Source organism: Amaranthus tricolor, chromosome 11 (genome assembly GCF_026212465.1).
Source record: "Amaranthus tricolor cultivar Red isolate AtriRed21 chromosome 11, ASM2621246v1, whole genome shotgun sequence".
In the NCBI taxonomy this organism is placed as follows: domain Eukaryota; kingdom Viridiplantae; phylum Streptophyta; class Magnoliopsida; order Caryophyllales; family Amaranthaceae; genus Amaranthus; species Amaranthus tricolor.
In genome coordinates, this window is record NC_080057.1 from 17,937,717 (window position 1) to 17,955,860 (window position 18,144).

Consider the following 18,144-nt stretch of genomic DNA (forward strand, 5'->3'; position numbering starts at 1 on the left):
AGGAGAGAGAAGCCTACCATAAGAAAGATGTTCTGCCAGAAGAACAAATCGGTATTCTGGAAGTGATGGGATCCGCTTAGTTGGGTGATCGAGTATCTGATAGCTGCCAGGAAGAGGCACCGAGGAGGGGCAGAAAGAACAGAAGCTGAGAGATTCACCTGCAGGGACGCGCTCCGGTCTAAGGCCTTGGCTGACTTACGATCTCCGCGAAGCTCCACCCTCAAAGGGGAGCTATGTAGACAGATTTTTTGGTCTTTACTTTCGTGTTTGGAGTAGGTGATAATGAGGAACAGCAAGGAGATGGCTTTTTAGCCAAAAAAAAGTGTGGTGTGGGTAGCCTGCCCCAATCAAGCGTAGCGATCACCGAACGATTGATTCCTATTCTTATGATAAAATATTCTTGGATGATATAGATGGTGGGAACAATGAAGCGGATTCTTCATCTGCATCGGAGAACCGGCATCTCAGAAGGAAAGGAAAGGCTTAACGCCCTTGCTTGCTGGGCTACTTTGCGGATAGAAGTAAAAAAATTAAGGAAGAGATGGCCTTGGGCCTCTTCCGGATTCTATTCTATTAAAAGGGGATTCCCAGGTTCTTTCACTCCAAGACTAGTTGCCTTAACGAATTAATATGCTTTTGCTTTTTTTGACACCGGCGAATGCTGAATACGGAAGAATACAATGAAATCAGAACAAAGCGGGTAGACCATATTTCTTACAGAATTCGGAGAATTCTAACTCAGAATAAGCTCTTTTGACCAATTAGCCCGTTTGGTAGCCAGAAAGAGGATATCATAGAAAGCATTCACATTAGTTTCTACGGTCACTGATCAAAAGCACATTCATTAAAGGATTTATCCTTGATAAGAATCAGAGGAACTGCCTGAGGGTCTTTCGATAAGGAAATAAGGTAAATTCCTCATCCGAAACTGATTCTTCGGGAGCCTTCTCGAGGAGGAGATAAGTCCCGGACTTAGCGAAAGAGAAGGTTATGAAATAGCTTAGTGCTAGCTAAGGTTATGTAGTAAATTATTAGAATAATAAGGTTACGCAGTAACTCACTCGTTAGAGTGAGGTTATGTAGTAGCTTAAGCGAAGCTTAAGGAAAGAGTCTAGTCTAGAGGGTCAAAGGAGAGATGCCAATAAGCAAGATAGAACTTAAAAGTGTTGGGTTTCAGATAGGGGACGACTCTATTCCTACGAAAGAAGGCGGAGGGATTAGACACTGACGCCTACCGGTCGGGCACGCAGGAAGAAAGGAGGAGGGGTTTCTATATTTATATGGGAATCTCTCTTTGTGATGAGATCGACTCTCGCCTCTCAGCCGGCCAAGGAGGATCGAGAGGCTTTACTTACACAGAATTATCGAAGAGGGAGGGGAGGGTCTTTTATATCTCTCTGCATTTAGTCGTGATCCTTAGGCTTTTCAAGTACTAAGTAAGTAAACTACCTTTTATTTGGACAATCAGACTGATAATGTCCATAACCTTGACACTTAAAGCACTTGACTCCTGCCTTCTTGTCTGCTGATGGAGACACTGCCTTGCCCTTGTCTTTAGCTGTCTCAGACTTCTTTGCAGCCTCTGGCTTGGGAGTGTAAAAAGAACTGCCTTTGTGAAATGGCAAGTTGCTTCTAAACACTGGCCTCTTCTTCTTCTCCTTCTGATGCTTCTCCAACTTGAGAGCCAAATGATACATCTCTTCCAATGTAGAATACTGCTGTAACTCAACTTTCCTTAAGCTTCACTTAAGATACTACATAACCTTGCAATATTCTTGTCTTAAGATCTCTAAACTCATCTTCCTCATAATATCTTCTAGAATCCCTGAAATCTCTCCTATAGCCTCTCCTTTGCTCTGATGCTGAACTTCCTGCCACTATTTCTTCTTCCCATTCATAATTGTAATCATCCTCCTGAACTCTATTAGGCTCCTGATTCACAGGTGGGGGCTGATTCCTGTTAGACAGCAAGATTTCTTCCAATTTACCTTCTAAAGCAGCTATCATCCCTTTCAACTCCTGTCTTTCCTACTTCTCTTCTTTCATTTCCTTCTCCAAGCCTACCAGTTTAGCTTACTCTAAGGTCATACCCCTTCTGAACCCAGGGACAGGACCTTGATATCTCCTATATGAGCTAGAGGGTTGCTCATCATCAGAAGACATAGTTCAGGGTTAAGGTTATATAGTATCTTAAGCATAAGAAGCTGTCAATGAAATGATAGAATAAAAAAAAATGAAGAATAACCCACTAGTAGGGAAGAGATATGGCTCAGTAAAGAGAGTTTTAGAAAATTAGTAAAGCGCGCTAGCTGCAATCTTTCTAAGCGAGAAACTTGACTTTGAGAAAGAAGGTGCTTATTGCCGCTTTATTAGTAAGTTAGCTTGTTTTATATCAGTTGCTTGCTTTTCTAATAAAAAAATGAAAGAGTTGGCGCGTTAGCGCTTTCGTTTTCTATAAGGACATTTAGGCTTTACTAAAGGGCTTTCCGGGTGCGCAGCCCTATACAAGTTTCCTTTCAAATGACAACTGCCTCTTCCCGCTGCGAGGGCGTTGCACGAAACCAAACCGCCCCCCACCCGATCAAGTACCAGTTGCTTCGCTGGTAGGCCTACTTAGGTTAGGGGGCATTGTCCCTCAGTTCTTACCAACCTCCGGTGCGTAATCGACATGTTGCTAGCTTCAACTCGGTTGAATAAGAATCATTGATTCCCTCTGCTGTCCATTTCTTATTCATTCAGGGTGCTCGGCCTTTCGCTCCTCTCGCTATCGGTCGAGCTACATACCCTCTCGCTGACGCTCGAGCCATTTCATCCCAAAGGTCGAGTGTATTATAGAACTTTATAGTCGAGCTCAATTTCATCGACCCTTTCAGTCGAAGTCGAGACTTGAAGTACCTTTCTCAAACCATAACAAGTCGGAACGTTAGGGAAGCCCACGGAGCGGGAAGACCACCTGACCGGAGCGAACCTACCGAAGGGACTTGACTTATCCGAACCAACGATAGCGGCTTAAAGCTAAGCCTATCACGAGCAGCGTCGCTGCTTGATCGTCGGGGAGGAGCATTTCAAAATATGGGGCAAAAGATCAAGCGCTTTTACTTTGTCTCCCGGGATCCACCACAGGTTGGGTTTGAGTGAGAGCCGTGTGATGGGTGACCTTATTGCACGGTTCGGAGAGCACTTTGAGTCTGCGCTGCTGAATGGAAGCCCCCCTCTCAAGCAAGAAAGAAGCGGCCCTTTCCACGGCGGAGTCACCATTGACTCTATTTATTATTATGGAAAATTCTTGTATCAAGATGTCAATCTGAGATCTGATTTTGGTTCGATACGTCCACCTACGAGACTCACCTTTGGCTTTCGTCTCGGTAGATGTATTATTATACATTTTCCCAAAAGAACATTCATTCATTTTTTTTCTTTCTCAAAGTGTGGATTTCATATAGTAAAAAAAGGCTATATCCGAAACGTACGAAATATAGTAAATACCGTAAAGGCAGATGTAGTAGGGGTTGCAAACTGGACGGTACACAACTTGGTTTTGGAAGATATGGAACTCTTGTCAAGCTGGTCGTCTTTCATATCGAGCCATTGAAGCAGCGCGTCGGGCTATAATAGGACAATTCCGAAGAAATGGTAAGATATGGGTAAGAGTTCTCGCAGATCTCCCTATTACCGGGAAACCTACAGAAGTCAGAATGGGAAGAGGAAAAGGAAATCCTACGGGTTGGATTGCTCGTGTGTCCACGGGACAAATCCCATTTGAAATGGATGGTGTGAGTTTGTCAAATGCTCGACAAGCCGCTACATTAGCGGCGCATAAACCATGTTCGTCAACCAAGTTCAATGGTCGTAACGTAATTGGTTAGTGGAACCGGGCCGGGATTCAAAAGAATTAGGCGAAGTCTTTGTTCCTGAACGACGGGAGTGGAAAGACACTAAGGGAGAGGGATATACTCCTTTATTTTTGTAATCGCCGAAATTGTACGATGAACCTTTTTGTTCCAGGTGTACGACCCAAAAACTTGACTGTTTATTAAAAAGGGCCCGTTTTAATAAAGTGATAGTAGTAAGAATAAATAAGAAAGAGAAGAGCTAAGATGCAGGTAATGTCTAAATAACAATTAAGCAAGAGCAAGCCAACAAGCTAAAAAGAAAGAGTTAGTTGGCAAGCTAGCTGCATTTCTTGTGAGTCGACCCGCGCACGGGCAAGCAGCGGAGGTAAGATCGACCCAAGGGTCACATACGTACATCAACCACATGTGTATAGTGCGGTTAGCAGGTGAGGGCAGCATTGTTGTTCCTAGTCTCTGTCTGAGAGAATTGGAATGGAATTGGAGAGGAACGAAGTAGCTCGACTGTTAAGGTAGTTGACTTACTCACTCAAAAGAGTGAGGAGAGGAACGAACGAAGGCGTAAAGAACTAGAGCAGGAAGACGAGTTAGAATCTTTTTGTATGAACAGGTCTATTGGTTGGCTTTAGTAGCTGGAGCTGAAGCAAGCACTCTGCATACTTTATGAAAGAGTCATTCGAGTAGACACGTCAGCTGGTGGAGGTTCTGGCCTTGGTCTCTGTTAAAGGCCCTATTTCTTATATATCTTCTATAGGGCTTTCTAAATTCTTATTATACCTATTTCACGGCCTGCTCCATATCTTGCCGCCCTTGCTTTCTGTGGAAGGTTCGATTACGGGAAGGAAATAGAGGTCACAAGGTAAGGGACCACTTTCCTTTTATGCGTGGAAAATGAATCAAAGCAGTTCTCCCTTACTCTAAGAAGTAAGCAAGTAGAAATCGACCTGCAGGTCGTCTAAATAAATGGTTCTTTTTTATGCTCATATAGAAGAAAAAGGATTCATTGGGAGGGCCATGAGAAATCCACTTTGTACCTTCGTATCTATAATCTAAACACTTCTCACCTCTGTGCCTTCTTTACTTCCCGGCTCAAGCAAGAGCCAGAGTGACAAGAACAAGCAAGCTGAGAGTAATTCCATACCCATTTCGGATAAAGAAATCCCTAATTCGAGCTCGCAAAACGGGGATAGATTTGTTGCAAATGAGGTATCTGCTGCAGAATTAGAGAAGATTAATAAAGAATTTGCTTTCCTTGTCCAACAAATGAAGAAGTATGAGCAAGGTTTTGATAACTCTAATGGATTAATAGCGCAAAATGAAGGAATTACTGGTAGTGAGAAAAAGAAGCATTCTGAGAATGAAACTTCAATTCAGCATGTCGTAGAACCAGAAAAGACCTTGGATAAGCTTCCTAATCAGAGGAAACCATGGTCCAATTTCTTTAAGAAGAATACCAAAGGTATGCTCCTTTCATTTGTTGCTCCTGTGATTAAAGCTGGGGTTCCTCTTGCTCAGTTAGATAAAAATGAAGTTTTGAAAATGTCAAAAACCTGGGAAAATGCTGTGGTTATGTATGTGGTAGGGGACACTCCTTCTGTTATGTCATTGCATAAATTCATTGCTCTTTATAGGAGTTTTGTTTTATTTAGGGAAGTCAATATATTGTGCATATTTGTTTTGTAGGTTTCCTATTGTTATTAGGAAACGGTAGTCTTGTATATAAGGTGCCGCTCATTGTATTAAGTTTTTCCCAAGCAATACAGAAAAGACTTCTCTCACATCTTATGGTTTAACATGGTATCAGAGCAAAGGGAGATCCTGTGTATTATTGCCGTTTGGAGTTTTTTGTTTGTTTAACATCACGCTATTTCTCTTCCATTTTTGTTGGGCGTGATAATTTCGTTTGTAGTTTGGAGGTTTTGTTTGGTTTATTTTCCTTCCAGATCACGTTCCTCTTTCTTCCATTTTTTTAAACTATCCGCTGCTACATCTGGCTTCTTCGAAGTTGTGGTTTGTGTTACGCCGAGCACCCACATATCAATTGGACTCTCCTCTCCATTTTTTTACAATGTCTGGTGGTAGTAAGTCTCCTCAACTCATCCATGATCCCTCGTCAATTTATTATCTCCATCCACAGCGGATTTGCCTTACCTGATTTGACTGGTGTTACCGGGGGTGGGGAAGACAATGATCCCCTGTCGTGGGCTCTCACTTTAGTCTACCCGGTGCCAGTCTTTGTTGGTGAAATAGAATCAATCGAAATCAGCAATAAGTCATATCACAAAAGGGAATATCAATTATGGAGTCCCTGCACTAGATATGTTCATGACAAAACTGCTCATTTGCAGCCGATTGAACACGCACAATGTGTGAATAATAGAGGTAGTAATGGGGCAGAATGTTGTCCTGAGTCCGCTATTGAATCAGCGTTAGTCTTTGCTGTTCAAGGTCGTGCCGCTTCTGTGGGAAATGACAGAATGTCTTGTACTAACATGATACATATGCCATCCCAACCAAATAGTCAATTGAATCATTTTATATCTTTGGTTGGTACTGGAAACTCAGGCACTATGATTCATGATGCCTTCTCTGGTAAGAAATTTTCTTCTGTTTATCTGTCAAATTGGATTCTGGACAGTGGTGCATCACACCATGTCTGTAACAACATTAACAAATTGAAAAATGTTCGAAATGCTGGTGCTAACGAAGTTGTTGTCATTCCGGATGGAACTTGCTTAAAAGTTGAGAAAATAGGTGATGTTGAGATTAGTAAATCTCTTAAACTGGAGAATGTACTTTATGTTCCAGATTTGAAATGTAATTTGATCTCAGTAAAAAAGTGAAGTGAAAATACGGGTTGTGCTATTACTTACTACATGAATCTTTGTGTGATACAGGATCCGACCACGCGGGCACTTATCGGACTAGGTGATCATAAAGATGGCATTTACTATTTGCGTAACACACATAGTGCCTATGTAATGGTGGCGAAGAAGAGTACTGCGGAACTTTGGCACAAACGCTTAGGACACCCCTCCCACAGGAGTCTATCATACTTGTTTGAAGTTTGCAACTTTTCTTTTGAAAAAAAAATAGTGTTGGGTGTTGTGATGTTTGTCATCGTGCGAAACAAAGACGTCTTCCTTTTCCATTGAGTGATAATAAAGCCTCTCGTGCACTTGAGTTAGTTCATTGTGATCTATGGGGTAGATATCATAGACCATCTTTGTCAGGGGCTCACTCTTTTTTGACAATTGTTGATGACTATACACGTGGTACTTGGGTGTATCTTCTTCGTGAGAAGTCAGAAACTCATAAGATTTTTGTGCAATGGTGCGGAGGCAGTTTGGAGCAGACATTAAGATAGTGAGAAGCGATAACGGGACTGAATTTGGAGGGCCACTAAGTGAGTTTTTTATAAGTCAAGGAATAATTCACCAAACCTCAAATGTAGACACACCTCAACAAAATGGCCGAGTTGAAAGGAAACATCGCCATATTCTCAATGTAGCCCGTGCCCTTCGCTTTCAAGCTAACCTTCCCATCTCCTTTTGGGGAGAATGCATTCTTACTGCTGTCTATTTGATCAACCGTACACCAACTCCTTTACTTAAGGGTAAAACTCCCTATGACATGTTATATGGACAAACTCCTTCATATGATGTTTTACGTGTGTTTGGGTCTTTCTGTTTTGCCAACAATAGACCTCGGGTGAAAGATAAGTTTGGTTCTCGTACTCGGAAGTGCATCTTTGTAGGGTATCCCCATGGGAAGAAAGGGTGGCGGTTATTTGATTTAGAAAGACGTGAATATTTTGTCTCTAGAGATCTTCTTTTTGTTGAGGACAAATTTCCATATACGGAGCACTATGATGAGATTGCGGATGATTTATGGCTTGAATCTTTGTTGCATTCTCATGATTCTCATAATTATACAAAGCATGATGATATTAATGTACGGGGAAGTACTGATGTGCCTTCTAGTACTAGTGAAGTTATTGTTCCTAATTCAAGCAATGAAAGGCACGCTACTGATGTGCCTCTTAGTACTAGTGGGGTTATTGTCCCTAATTCCAACAATGATATGCACGCTACTGCTCAAAGGTCGCAACCGACGCATGTCATCAGCGGCAATGAGTTGCCAACTACTACTGATTCTACTGATACGCAGCCCTCTATTAATGTTCCTAGAACTTTGGCGTCCTCGCCAGCTGCTCATGCTGATCCGCAGCCACCTAGTGGTGCTGCCGAGTCCATGGATACCGCGGATGTAAGGGGGAGTCTTGCAGAATGTGGGGATCTTGGTCGAGGACTTCGGAAGAAAATGCCATCTACAAAATGGAAGGGATATATTACTAGTATGGTTCGTCTAATAAACCCTGTCACATCTTCTCTTTCACCCGACTCAACTCGATAAATCGATGCTCTTGAACGGAATGGCACATGGACTGTTACAGATCTTCCGCCTGGTAAAAAGGCTATTGGCTGCAGGTGGGTCTATAAAGTGAAATAGAATTCAGATGGCTCTGTGGAACGACTTAAGGGTCGTCTTGTGGTGTTTGGGAACAGGCAGGTTGCCGGCATCGACTACAATGACACTTTTGCTCCCGTAGCGTCAATGGTAACTCTTCATTTCAAACAAATCCTGAGTAAATGACCAAAGAAGGTGGGTGAGGAAAGATTTGGGACATGGGATTCCTGCTGATCCTGTACACCCACTTGAATAGAAGAGAAGACTAAACTAAGGATTAGACCCCAGCTTAGCATCCATAAAATATTAAAATTTTAAGAGAAAGGCTTTAAGGCGCAGCCAGTGAGCTAGGGTTCTGTATCAGTCTCCACCCTTGTTTTTCTAACAAGGCCAGATTTTAATCAGATATATTTAGAAACCAACCCCATTAAACCTTTCCCCTTTTATAAGCACATATGATCCCAGCTCTTCCAATCAATTTGCTTTTCATTCCCAGTCTGTCCCCACCAAGAATTCCTAAGGAGAGTCTAGTAGTTCTTTACTTTCTTTACTCACATAATCCTTCTGGCAAAAGGAAGCAGTACATTAGACTGAATTCCATCCAGTCTGAAGCTAGTGAAGCACTTTGCTTGGCTTGTTTAGTTTTGTCCACATTCTCAGTAAAATAATAACATTCCACCGGGCACCCTTAAGCCCCATAGGTATAGGTAAAAAAAAAAAGAATCCCTACCAAGCCTTTCGATTTAATCTTTATATAAGAGCATAGGTAATTCTTTATGGATTTTGAATTACTGCTTGCCCTTTCTTTTCTACCTCCTGCGGTTGAACAAGGGCATCATCCTTTCTTCTTAGCTGCTGCTAATAGGTCTGGATACATAGAAGCCTTTCCAATATTGAGCACAGCAAAGCAGATCAAACCTATTCCTGCTAGACCGCTTACTAAGCCTCTGTAAATAGGATATGATCCAACCAAAGCTGGTGCTTCTCATTAGAATTCCAATGCCCTGAGACATTTCCCTTAGTCTTTTTGACTAGAAAGCCAAAATTGCTTTATTTGATCGATTAAAGAGAACTTACTTTGGCCCCCCACTCGTACTGAGACTGATTGTGCTTTCCATGTTTGCTTTGCCATATTATGTATTCCGTATGTAAGGTCTTGGTCTTACTGAATTAGTATAGTTAGTTTCATTGATTGCGGATTGCCTTTCAAAAAAGTACGTTTTTGGGGATGTTCATGTCCTTCGCAGGCTCCGTGACAACAGATACATTTACATAAAAGAATATTCTTTGTGGACCGACCAAGCGGTAGGGCCTCCCATGTGGCGCACCCTCACACCAAGGGGATTTCGAACTAATCTAAACATGCGGAGGGCTAGCTCTTCTGCCTTCAGGAACTCCCACTCCAAGCTTTGGCATATGGAATAGAGTCGGTAGCACCGGTTGGTTCTATTAGTTCAAGCGTTTTATATCACTCCTAAATTAAGGCAGTGAGCAAGGATACCCACCAAGAGCACAGATGGGGCATAGCGGAGATGCAGGCTCGATTCCTTTCTTTACAAGATTCCGATAAAGAAGATCCAATCCTATCTTATTGGAAATAGTCAAGCATAAGGCTAGCCTTCTTCTGAGCCAAGATTCAACGCAGTATCGGGGACCATTAGACTTGTTCATTTTTGAATCTTTTTCCTTACTGCAAGAAAAATTCCATGAAGTCCTCTCGAGTCTCAAAGGGCAACAGGAAAATAGCTTTGATTCCAAAGAAGGAAGATTGGCTTAGGTTACAGGAAGAAAGAAAGTGAAGGTCTAGGCCAATATATATAATGCTATTGTAATAAAATTTCTATCGCTTTAAAGGCGCCCTTCGATCGAGCCTTTAGAAAAAGGGGATAAAGATTAGGAGTCAGAAAAGGTAGTTGACTTACTTAGTGCTTGCAAAGCATTAAGTTAAGGACTGACGCCTTTTTTGTTCGTCATTTGTGCGGAGGGCTTTTCTGTGCTTTTGAGGGATGCTGAGAAAAGGAAGAATATCCATGGTTTGAAAATCGGCAGACATGTTGATCCTATTACCCATCTCTCTTTTCGCGGATGATAGCTTACTGTTGGGTTTGTGGCTTTTATGGCCCAATTTCTTTGGCGCGCGGTCGGTGCTCAAAATATCACTAGATATTTCAAGTCAAGGAGCTAGTAGCATCAAGAAGGTTCTAGCTTAATCTTGAATTTGAGAAAGCTCGTACAATGCTAGTCTTCTTGGACACTTTGTGAAGCATGTGAGCACGCATGATCGCCACATGGAGTGATCTCTACATTGAAGATGGTGCACGTGTTCCATGCTTTCTCTTGTTGCGCGCTAGAAGCTTCTTCATGTTGAGAGCCTATGAAGCAACTCACCACCATCCATTAACCGACCTCTACTCCTATAAATAGGAGTCTTTGGGTATCCTGTGTGTGTGCGCATTTGGGTGTGTGCACACCACCCCAAGAGCTCTTCTACTCCTCCACCTTACCTTACCCATAAGCCTTATAATTACACTCCTTATACTAATCCACTAGCCCTCTTGTACTACTCCTTTGCGAGTTATCCTAATAGTGAGAGTTGTAAGATTAACCTTCACCCTAATACTTTGGGTGTTCTTGTACTCTCATTATTTTCATATAGTGGATTTTTCGGGTTCTCGTCGTTTGTGGGTTTTTTTACCTCTAATTTAGAGGATTTTTCCCGCGTTAAATACTGTGTCCATTTACATTTACTTTTATTGTCATATTTACACCTTTATTTCTTTTTATCAATCTCCACATCTTTTATTGATTCCGCGCGCACTCACAACCCCAACAATTGGTATCCGAGCTGAAGGTTCATTATGTCGACTGTCACCAAGTTCGACATCGAGAAATTGGATGGCAAGATAAGCTTTAGTATCTGGAAGGTCCAGATGAAGGCCGTTCTTACACAGAACGGATTAAAAAGGGCTTTAGATGGAAAATCTAAGAAGCCGGAGTCGATGACAGAAGAGCAATGGCAAGAGTTGGACGAGAAAGCCTTGTCAGCGATCCAACTATGTCTAGCCAAGGAGGTCTTACGTGAGGTCATTCATGAGGAGAGCGCAGCCGCATTATGGTTGAAGCTGGAGTCTCTCTACATGACCAAAAGTCTAGCCAACAAACTTCGTCTCAACGAATGCTTCTTTACTATTCGTATGGCTGAAGGTACTTCCATCCAAACTCATCTCAATGAGTTCAATTCTATTATTATTGATCTTGAAAATTGAGATGTCAAGATTGATGATGAGGATAAAGCTGTCTTATTGGTTGTCTCCTTACCTCCCTCTTACAAGCACTTTAAGGAAATCATGTTATATGGTAACAATGAGACTTTCTCTTTTGAGGATGTTCAATCTCATTTACTCTCAAAAAAAAGAGAAATTGGATCTTGAAGTGCATTCTGATGATAGAGCTGAAGGCTTAAATGGTTGAGGGAGATCACAAGAAAGAGGAAGTACCCATAAAAAGAAATTCAGATCTAAATCTAGGGGACGTAAAACCAATGTCACCTGTCGTTATTGTCAAAAATCAGGGCATGAAATTTCTGATTGTTATAAGTTGAAAAATAAAAAGGAGAAAGAATAAAAATCGAAACAACCTCAAAAATCTGCCGAAGCTAGTTTCATTGAAACTGACTCTGAAGGTGACTCGGTATTACTTGTAACTTCTGAAAAGAAGAGTCTTAATGAATGGGTCCTTGATTCTGGTTGCACCTATCACATGTGTCCTCATAGGCACTGGTTTACCACTTATGAATCTGTTGATTGTGGTACTGTCTTGATGGGGAATGATTCTCCTTGTAAGGCTATTGGCATGGGTTCAATTAAAATCAAAACTCATGATGGCGTTGTCAGGACCAACACTAAGGTTCGTCATATTCCTGACTTAAAAGGCAATTTGATTTCACTGGGTACTCTTGAGTCTCTTGGTTACAGATTTTCAGCTGAAGGTGGAGTTTTGAAGGTCAGTAGAGGTGCCCTGGTGCTCATGAAATTTGAAATGGCAGTCTGTATGTTTTGCAGGGACATAGAGTGACAGGTTCATCGGCAGCTGTCTCATCCTCACTTTCTGATTCTGATCTCACTCGCTTGTGGCATATGCGCCTTGGCCACATGAGTGAGAAAGGCATGGATCTCCTGAGCAAGCGTGGTCTTCTTGGTTCACCCGGCACGGGTAAGCTATAATTCTGTGAACATTGTGTTTATGGGAAAGAAAAGAAAGTAAGTTTCTCTACTGCTACTCACAGCACCAAAGGTGTTCTCGATTATGTTCACTCTGATCTTTGGGGACCTTCTAGGGTCACCTCAAATTCTGGCAAACGTTATTTGATGACCATTATTGATGATTTCTCTCGAAAAGTCTGGACTTCTTTCTTGAGGCAGAAAAATGAGGCTTTGTCCATCTTAAAAAAGTGGAAGATTCTTGTTGAGAACCAGACTGGGAGAAAAGTGAAAAAGCTCAGGACTGATCGAGGCTTGGAGTTTTGTGATGATGAATTTACAGAGTTCCGCGCACAAGCCGGTATTGCTAGACACAAAACATTACCCGGCAGGCCTCAACAAAATGGTGTAGCAGAACGTATGAACAGAACTCTTCTTGAGCGTGCTCCTTGCATGTTCTCTAATGCTGGATTGTGGCATCGCCGTGATCTATGGACAGAAGCTGTCTCCACGGCCTGCAGGACAAGTTACTAACAGCAGATAAACTAGTGGGGTGGGGCTTATATTGTCAACCGTTCTCCACACAGTGCCATCAACTTCCAAATTCCAGAGGAGTTGTGGTCAGGTACAACTGTTGACTATTCCTTTCTTAAAGTTTTTGCTTGTACCGCTTATGCTCTAATGATGGAAAATTTTCTCCGAGAGCTGTCAAATGCATTTGAATTGGTTATTCTTCTGAATCAAAAGGTTATAGATTGTGGAGTCTTGAATCTAAGAAAGTAATTCTTAGTAGAGATGCCACTTTCAATTCAAATGCTATGTTGAAATCCTCTGGTTCGGAGTCTTCAAACGGAGGATATGAAGTCGCTTAAGCGAAGCTTACGGAAGAGAAAGAAAATATTGTTAGATTTGGGAGAAAGGTGTCGAGGCAGGCCTTTAGTGAAGATATCGGCGAACTGATAACGGGAAGGAACATGTAAGACTCGAATTTAACCCAATGCGACCTTTTCACGCACAAAATGAATGTCTAATTCAACATGTTTGGTACGTTGATGTTGCACGGGGTTGGTAGAGAGATAGATCGCACTGATATTGTCACAATAAACTATGGTGGCCCGCTTCAGAGGGCAATGTAGCTCAAGTAAGAGATTTCGGAGCCAACATGCCTCGGAGACAAGATTAGCAAGACCTCGGTATTCTAAATAATTGAAATCGACACCGTCAGGAAGTGTCATTCCAATCTCATCCATTCGACGTTGTAGTTCAAAAGAAATCTGGGTAAAAAGATCTTCACGGGAATCAGCATGGGAGTCAGAAGTGGAACTACTTGTGCATATTTTTTGGACCCCTATAGAAGTACTGCGTTCGGATGGTGAGGATTCCTCCGAAACGGAAAAATAAATCCAATCGCTGGGTGAATAACGAGTGGGACCGCTTGGATCAAACTGTGATCCATATTGGTAAATGGCCAGTTTCTTTTTCATAACGTATTTCTCTTTATTTCATAGCTCCGCTCCCCCGGGGCCGGGGGAGACTTAGAAAATGGGAAAGGGAAAGTTGCTTGGTTGTTGACCAAGAAAGAAATGGGAGAAAAGAAAGATGCACACCCGAAGGAACTCGATCACATGAAAGAAGATTTCTTCGTCTTTCTCTACGCAACAGGCCCACCTAACATCTCATCGAGCCTAGAATCCACTCCGGGTCGGAGGAGCAACTAGTCCAACTTCTTGAGCAGCCAACAAGCAACAACCGAACTACCGCGAAAGAACAAGCAACGGCAGAGCTCAAGCTAAAGCTTATATTATTCTAAGCTAGCGTTAGCCGCGCAGGAGTTTTCTTGCTCGTTAGCGCTGTCAACTATCAAACTCATCCGCTTGTCAATTCTTGGTGTAAGAATTTTTCACTGATCAGGTGTTCTCAGTCTCATCCGTGTAAGAATTAGGAATTCTTCTTCCAACTCGTCCCAGAATGGGCGTTATGGCAAAAAACAAGAAGAAAAGAAAAGAAGAAATTTGTCCAATAGTAACAAAGGGTGCTTCCACAGGTTGACATCCGATCCAACCTAGTAGTAAGCAATCCGCCAAAAGCAACCAAAATAGTCCTTGGTAAATCGGGCGAAAACTTGAACTACGTACATACATACTTTTAAAAAAAGGCAAAGCCAAGAGACATATAAAAACGAGTGCTATTGCGGCTACACCTCCCGCTTTGTCAGGTATACTACGAAGAATGGCATAGATGGGTAAGAAATACCATTCCGGCACAATATGAGGCGGGGTGGGCATCGGATTAGCAGGTATATAATTGTCGGGATGCCCCAAAACATTAGGAGCATAAAAAATCCAAAAGGAAAAAAAGATAGCAAAAGCTACCCAACCTACTAGATCCTTTACATAAAAATAAGGGTAAAAGGCAATTTTATCCATCTCTGAATGTACACCTAATGGATTATTTGATCCATATTGATGCAATGCGGCCAGATGAAGAAGACTGGCGCCTACTAAAATAAAAGGGAGTAAATGATGAAGACTAAAAAAACGATTTAAGGTGGCATTGTCCACGGAGAAACCACCCCAAAGCCAAGTCACTATGCTATCTCCTACTACAGGTATAGCGCTAGCTAAGCTTGTAATTACTGTAGCTCCCCAAAAGCTCATCTGACCCCAGGGTAGTACGTATCCTATAAAAGCTGTCACAATCATTAATAAGAAGATTACAACTCCGAGACACCGAACAAATTCCCTAGGACTGCTATAACTCGCATGATATAGACCACGAAAAATATGAAGGTGAACCACAATGAGAAACATACTTGCCCCATTAGCATGCATATAACGGAGCAACCAGCCCCCTTCAACATCTCTCATAATATGTTCTACGCTGTTGAAAGCTAGATCCACATGAGGTGTATAATGCATAGCTAAAAAAACACCAGTCACTATCTGAATGACTAAACAAATCCCAGCTAACGAACCGAATCCCCACCAATAACTAATATTACTCGGGGTTGGATAATCTATCAAATGCTGATTAAGTGTGGAAAATATGGGTTGTTTAAGAACAGAGAATCGTTGGTTTCTTATACTCATTTGCTTTGCCAAGATTCTTTCTATCGTGACAACTCTTCTTCCCCACCCCAGTCACTCCCCGTCTTCCTCCTATACGCCACTGGTACTATTCATCTATATATGTATGGATGACTTCTGCTTTCTTCCCAATGGAATGATCTGGACCCTTACTTGTTCCAAGTAAGCAAATAGGAATTACCTTGCGAAAGGACCTCTAAATCCGACGACCTTGGCTGAAAAGCTCCCAATTAGGTCAGTAGCTGGCCGAGTAGCTGATAGACCAAATAAAGACAGTAGCTGTTTAGAGCCGAAGGAGCTCTTTTTTTTTTTTTTTTTGGGATTCTATAGCCTACGTACTTGCCTTTAGGGGATCGAAGTTGGATGAATCCCCAGCGGTTCCTTCCATCGGCGTCATCGAACCACGTTAGCAATCCAGAAGAACTGGAAGCTCGAAACGACCGGTCAAAAGAATTGATCCGTTTAGTTCTGTTCTTCTCCTAGTTTTATAGCACACTCACGTAGAGGGATCTTTCCGACGCTAAGCGCGCTGCATCCCCTGTCCAAGTTGAGGATGGAGCGGATGTTGAAAGAGCTAGGATAGCAATCGGCCAGGGAATCCGCGATTTCCTTTAACGAAAAGGAGATCATAGATACTCAAGAAAGAGGTCTTAGTCTACTATTAGGAAAGTTCCGAGTTCATGCTTTTATTCATTCTAGCTCTTAGAGAAGGAAAAAAATAGAAAAAAGAAAGGGCTTAGTACACGTGGGACTTATGCCTTTCTTTTCGGATCAATGAGACAAGGAGTTACTCAGAGCTGTAGTTAGGCCCTTTGCCAAAGGAACGGAAGGGTACCCCTAGAAAAGTATAAAGGGAGGGAATTCTAAAAGTAACTCTTTCCAACCTTTTCTATCTATAGAAGTAGGTTTTAGAAAGTCAATTTGAGATTTGTATTTGCGTTGATTTTTCCAACGAAACAAAGCACTTTATTGTCTTTCCTCATTTCGATTTTCCGACATCTTACTGAGTTTCTCCCTCATCTTTTTGCAAAAAGCCGCTCCACGGTAGTAAAGTCTCATCTTGTGTGTTGGCTGAAGTGACAATAGTTACATTGAACCCTCGAATATGTTCGAAGATCTCAAAATGATCTTCTAGTTCCGGGGAGAATTCGCAAAACTCCGTTTCCATCGAGAATTGAATGGAGTTTTCCCGTATTTCCACCAGAGAATCTAAGAGAGACATTACTGTCGAGATTCTGACCAAAAAATGAAACATTCCAGGTCCTCGGAGAGTGCTTTGTCGTGCTAGGTCATTGACATATCCTTTGTCTTTATTTGACCCCAAGAATGGATTGGATCGAAACGACTTTCCTACCGAACCCCTGTGTGTCCGTATCAATTTCTGACCGCACGGAATCTCCATAGCCAATTTTCCATTTTTGATTATGAAATCAGAGGGTGCTGCCTTTGGTACTACTCTTATTTCACACAATCCAGGAACGTCCATAACGTTGGCGTGATTCGGTTTGAGCAACGGATCTTGACGTGAAACATCTTCGTAATGAAAATGGAGGGGAAACATGAGTTGGCTTTTCTTTTTTCGTCTCTACTCTTTTCACTTATATCGAAAAATGAAAAAAGACTTGTAGGATATTGCTAGTTGGTTTTTTCCAACCAAGAAGGGCGCGGGATTCTTTGAAGAAAGAGACTCTTCTTTCTTCTCTTATGATTGATAACAATAGTTGAATGAAAAGAACGCTTCTAAATGCAGCCGTCCCCTTATTTCTTATATGATAGCACTCGCCATGGATGAGACGATTCAAAGAGACATAAGTAATCGACTGCTTCGACTCCTAGACAGAGATATAGGCATACTCGTATACACTCCACTTTGACTCTCACTTGGATAGCGCTAATGGGTAGGCCCATGGTGATACAAGCACAAAAGCAGTCCCTCGCTCTAACACTAGCCTCCATCTCATAGGGGATTGCCCCTTACTGCGAACAAGCCAAGGCTGGAAAGTTAAGGCTGCTAAAGAAAGCGGGACGGCTGGGGAGTGAAGTAGAGACCCAGGAGGAACTGAAATCACTCAGTAAGGAATAAAAATTCGCCCTTGCTTCGGGGCCGGAGCTAGAAGAAAGGGTAGGTTTAATCTGAAAAGTACTCTTTTAAGTTCATTGCGTTTCGTAAAAAAAAATGTCTATTCGGATCAGGAACAATCGAAAAAAGCCAGACTAGAAGGGTATCCCTTTGAATCCTGAATATGGTGATACCTCCCATTGTACCAACCTACATATGTATTTCTTCCATCACAATTGGTACTATTTGCATTTCCATTTTTTTGATGAAAAATCCGAAAGAAAAGAAGGATCCTCCCGCTGGGAATTAGATCCTACTCTTTTTCTCCCCTCTTCACAGAAGATGGAGAGATGAATTGATCGCTTGCAGCGCCTAGGTCGGGACTGACGGGGCTCGAACCCGCAGCTTCCGCCTTGACAGGGCGGTGCTCTAACCGATTGAACTACAATCCCAGGAAAATAAGGTCTATAGCCTAAAAA

At 42.2% G+C, this 18,144-nt stretch overlaps 3 protein-coding genes and 1 non-coding gene across 4 annotated transcripts; all 4 read right to left on the reverse strand.

Annotated features, from left to right (window-relative positions):
- Window positions 1-12,374: 12,374 nt before the first annotated feature.
- On the reverse strand, window positions 12,375-15,937 carry LOC130827014 (cytochrome b). The gene has a single exon (XM_057692647.1). The coding sequence runs from the start codon at window positions 15,607-15,609 to the stop codon at window positions 14,428-14,430; it is 1,182 nt and encodes a 393-aa protein (XP_057548630.1). The 5' UTR covers window positions 15,610-15,937; the 3' UTR covers window positions 12,375-14,427.
- Window positions 13,510-14,004, reverse strand: LOC130826603 (uncharacterized). The gene has a single exon (XM_057692181.1). The coding sequence runs from the start codon at window positions 14,002-14,004 to the stop codon at window positions 13,510-13,512; it is 495 nt and encodes a 164-aa protein (XP_057548164.1).
- Window positions 15,938-16,444: 507 nt separating the features above from the next.
- LOC130827021 (60S ribosomal protein L5, mitochondrial-like) lies at window positions 16,445-18,042 on the reverse strand. The gene has a single exon (XM_057692654.1). The coding sequence runs from the start codon at window positions 17,165-17,167 to the stop codon at window positions 16,607-16,609; it is 561 nt and encodes a 186-aa protein (XP_057548637.1). The 5' UTR covers window positions 17,168-18,042; the 3' UTR covers window positions 16,445-16,606.
- A 1-nt stretch (window position 18,043) lies between these two features.
- Window positions 18,044-18,117, reverse strand: TRNAD-GUC (transfer RNA aspartic acid (anticodon GUC)). The gene has a single exon. It is a non-coding gene; the product is annotated as a tRNA-Asp (tRNA).
- Window positions 18,118-18,144: the final 27 nt, after the last annotated feature.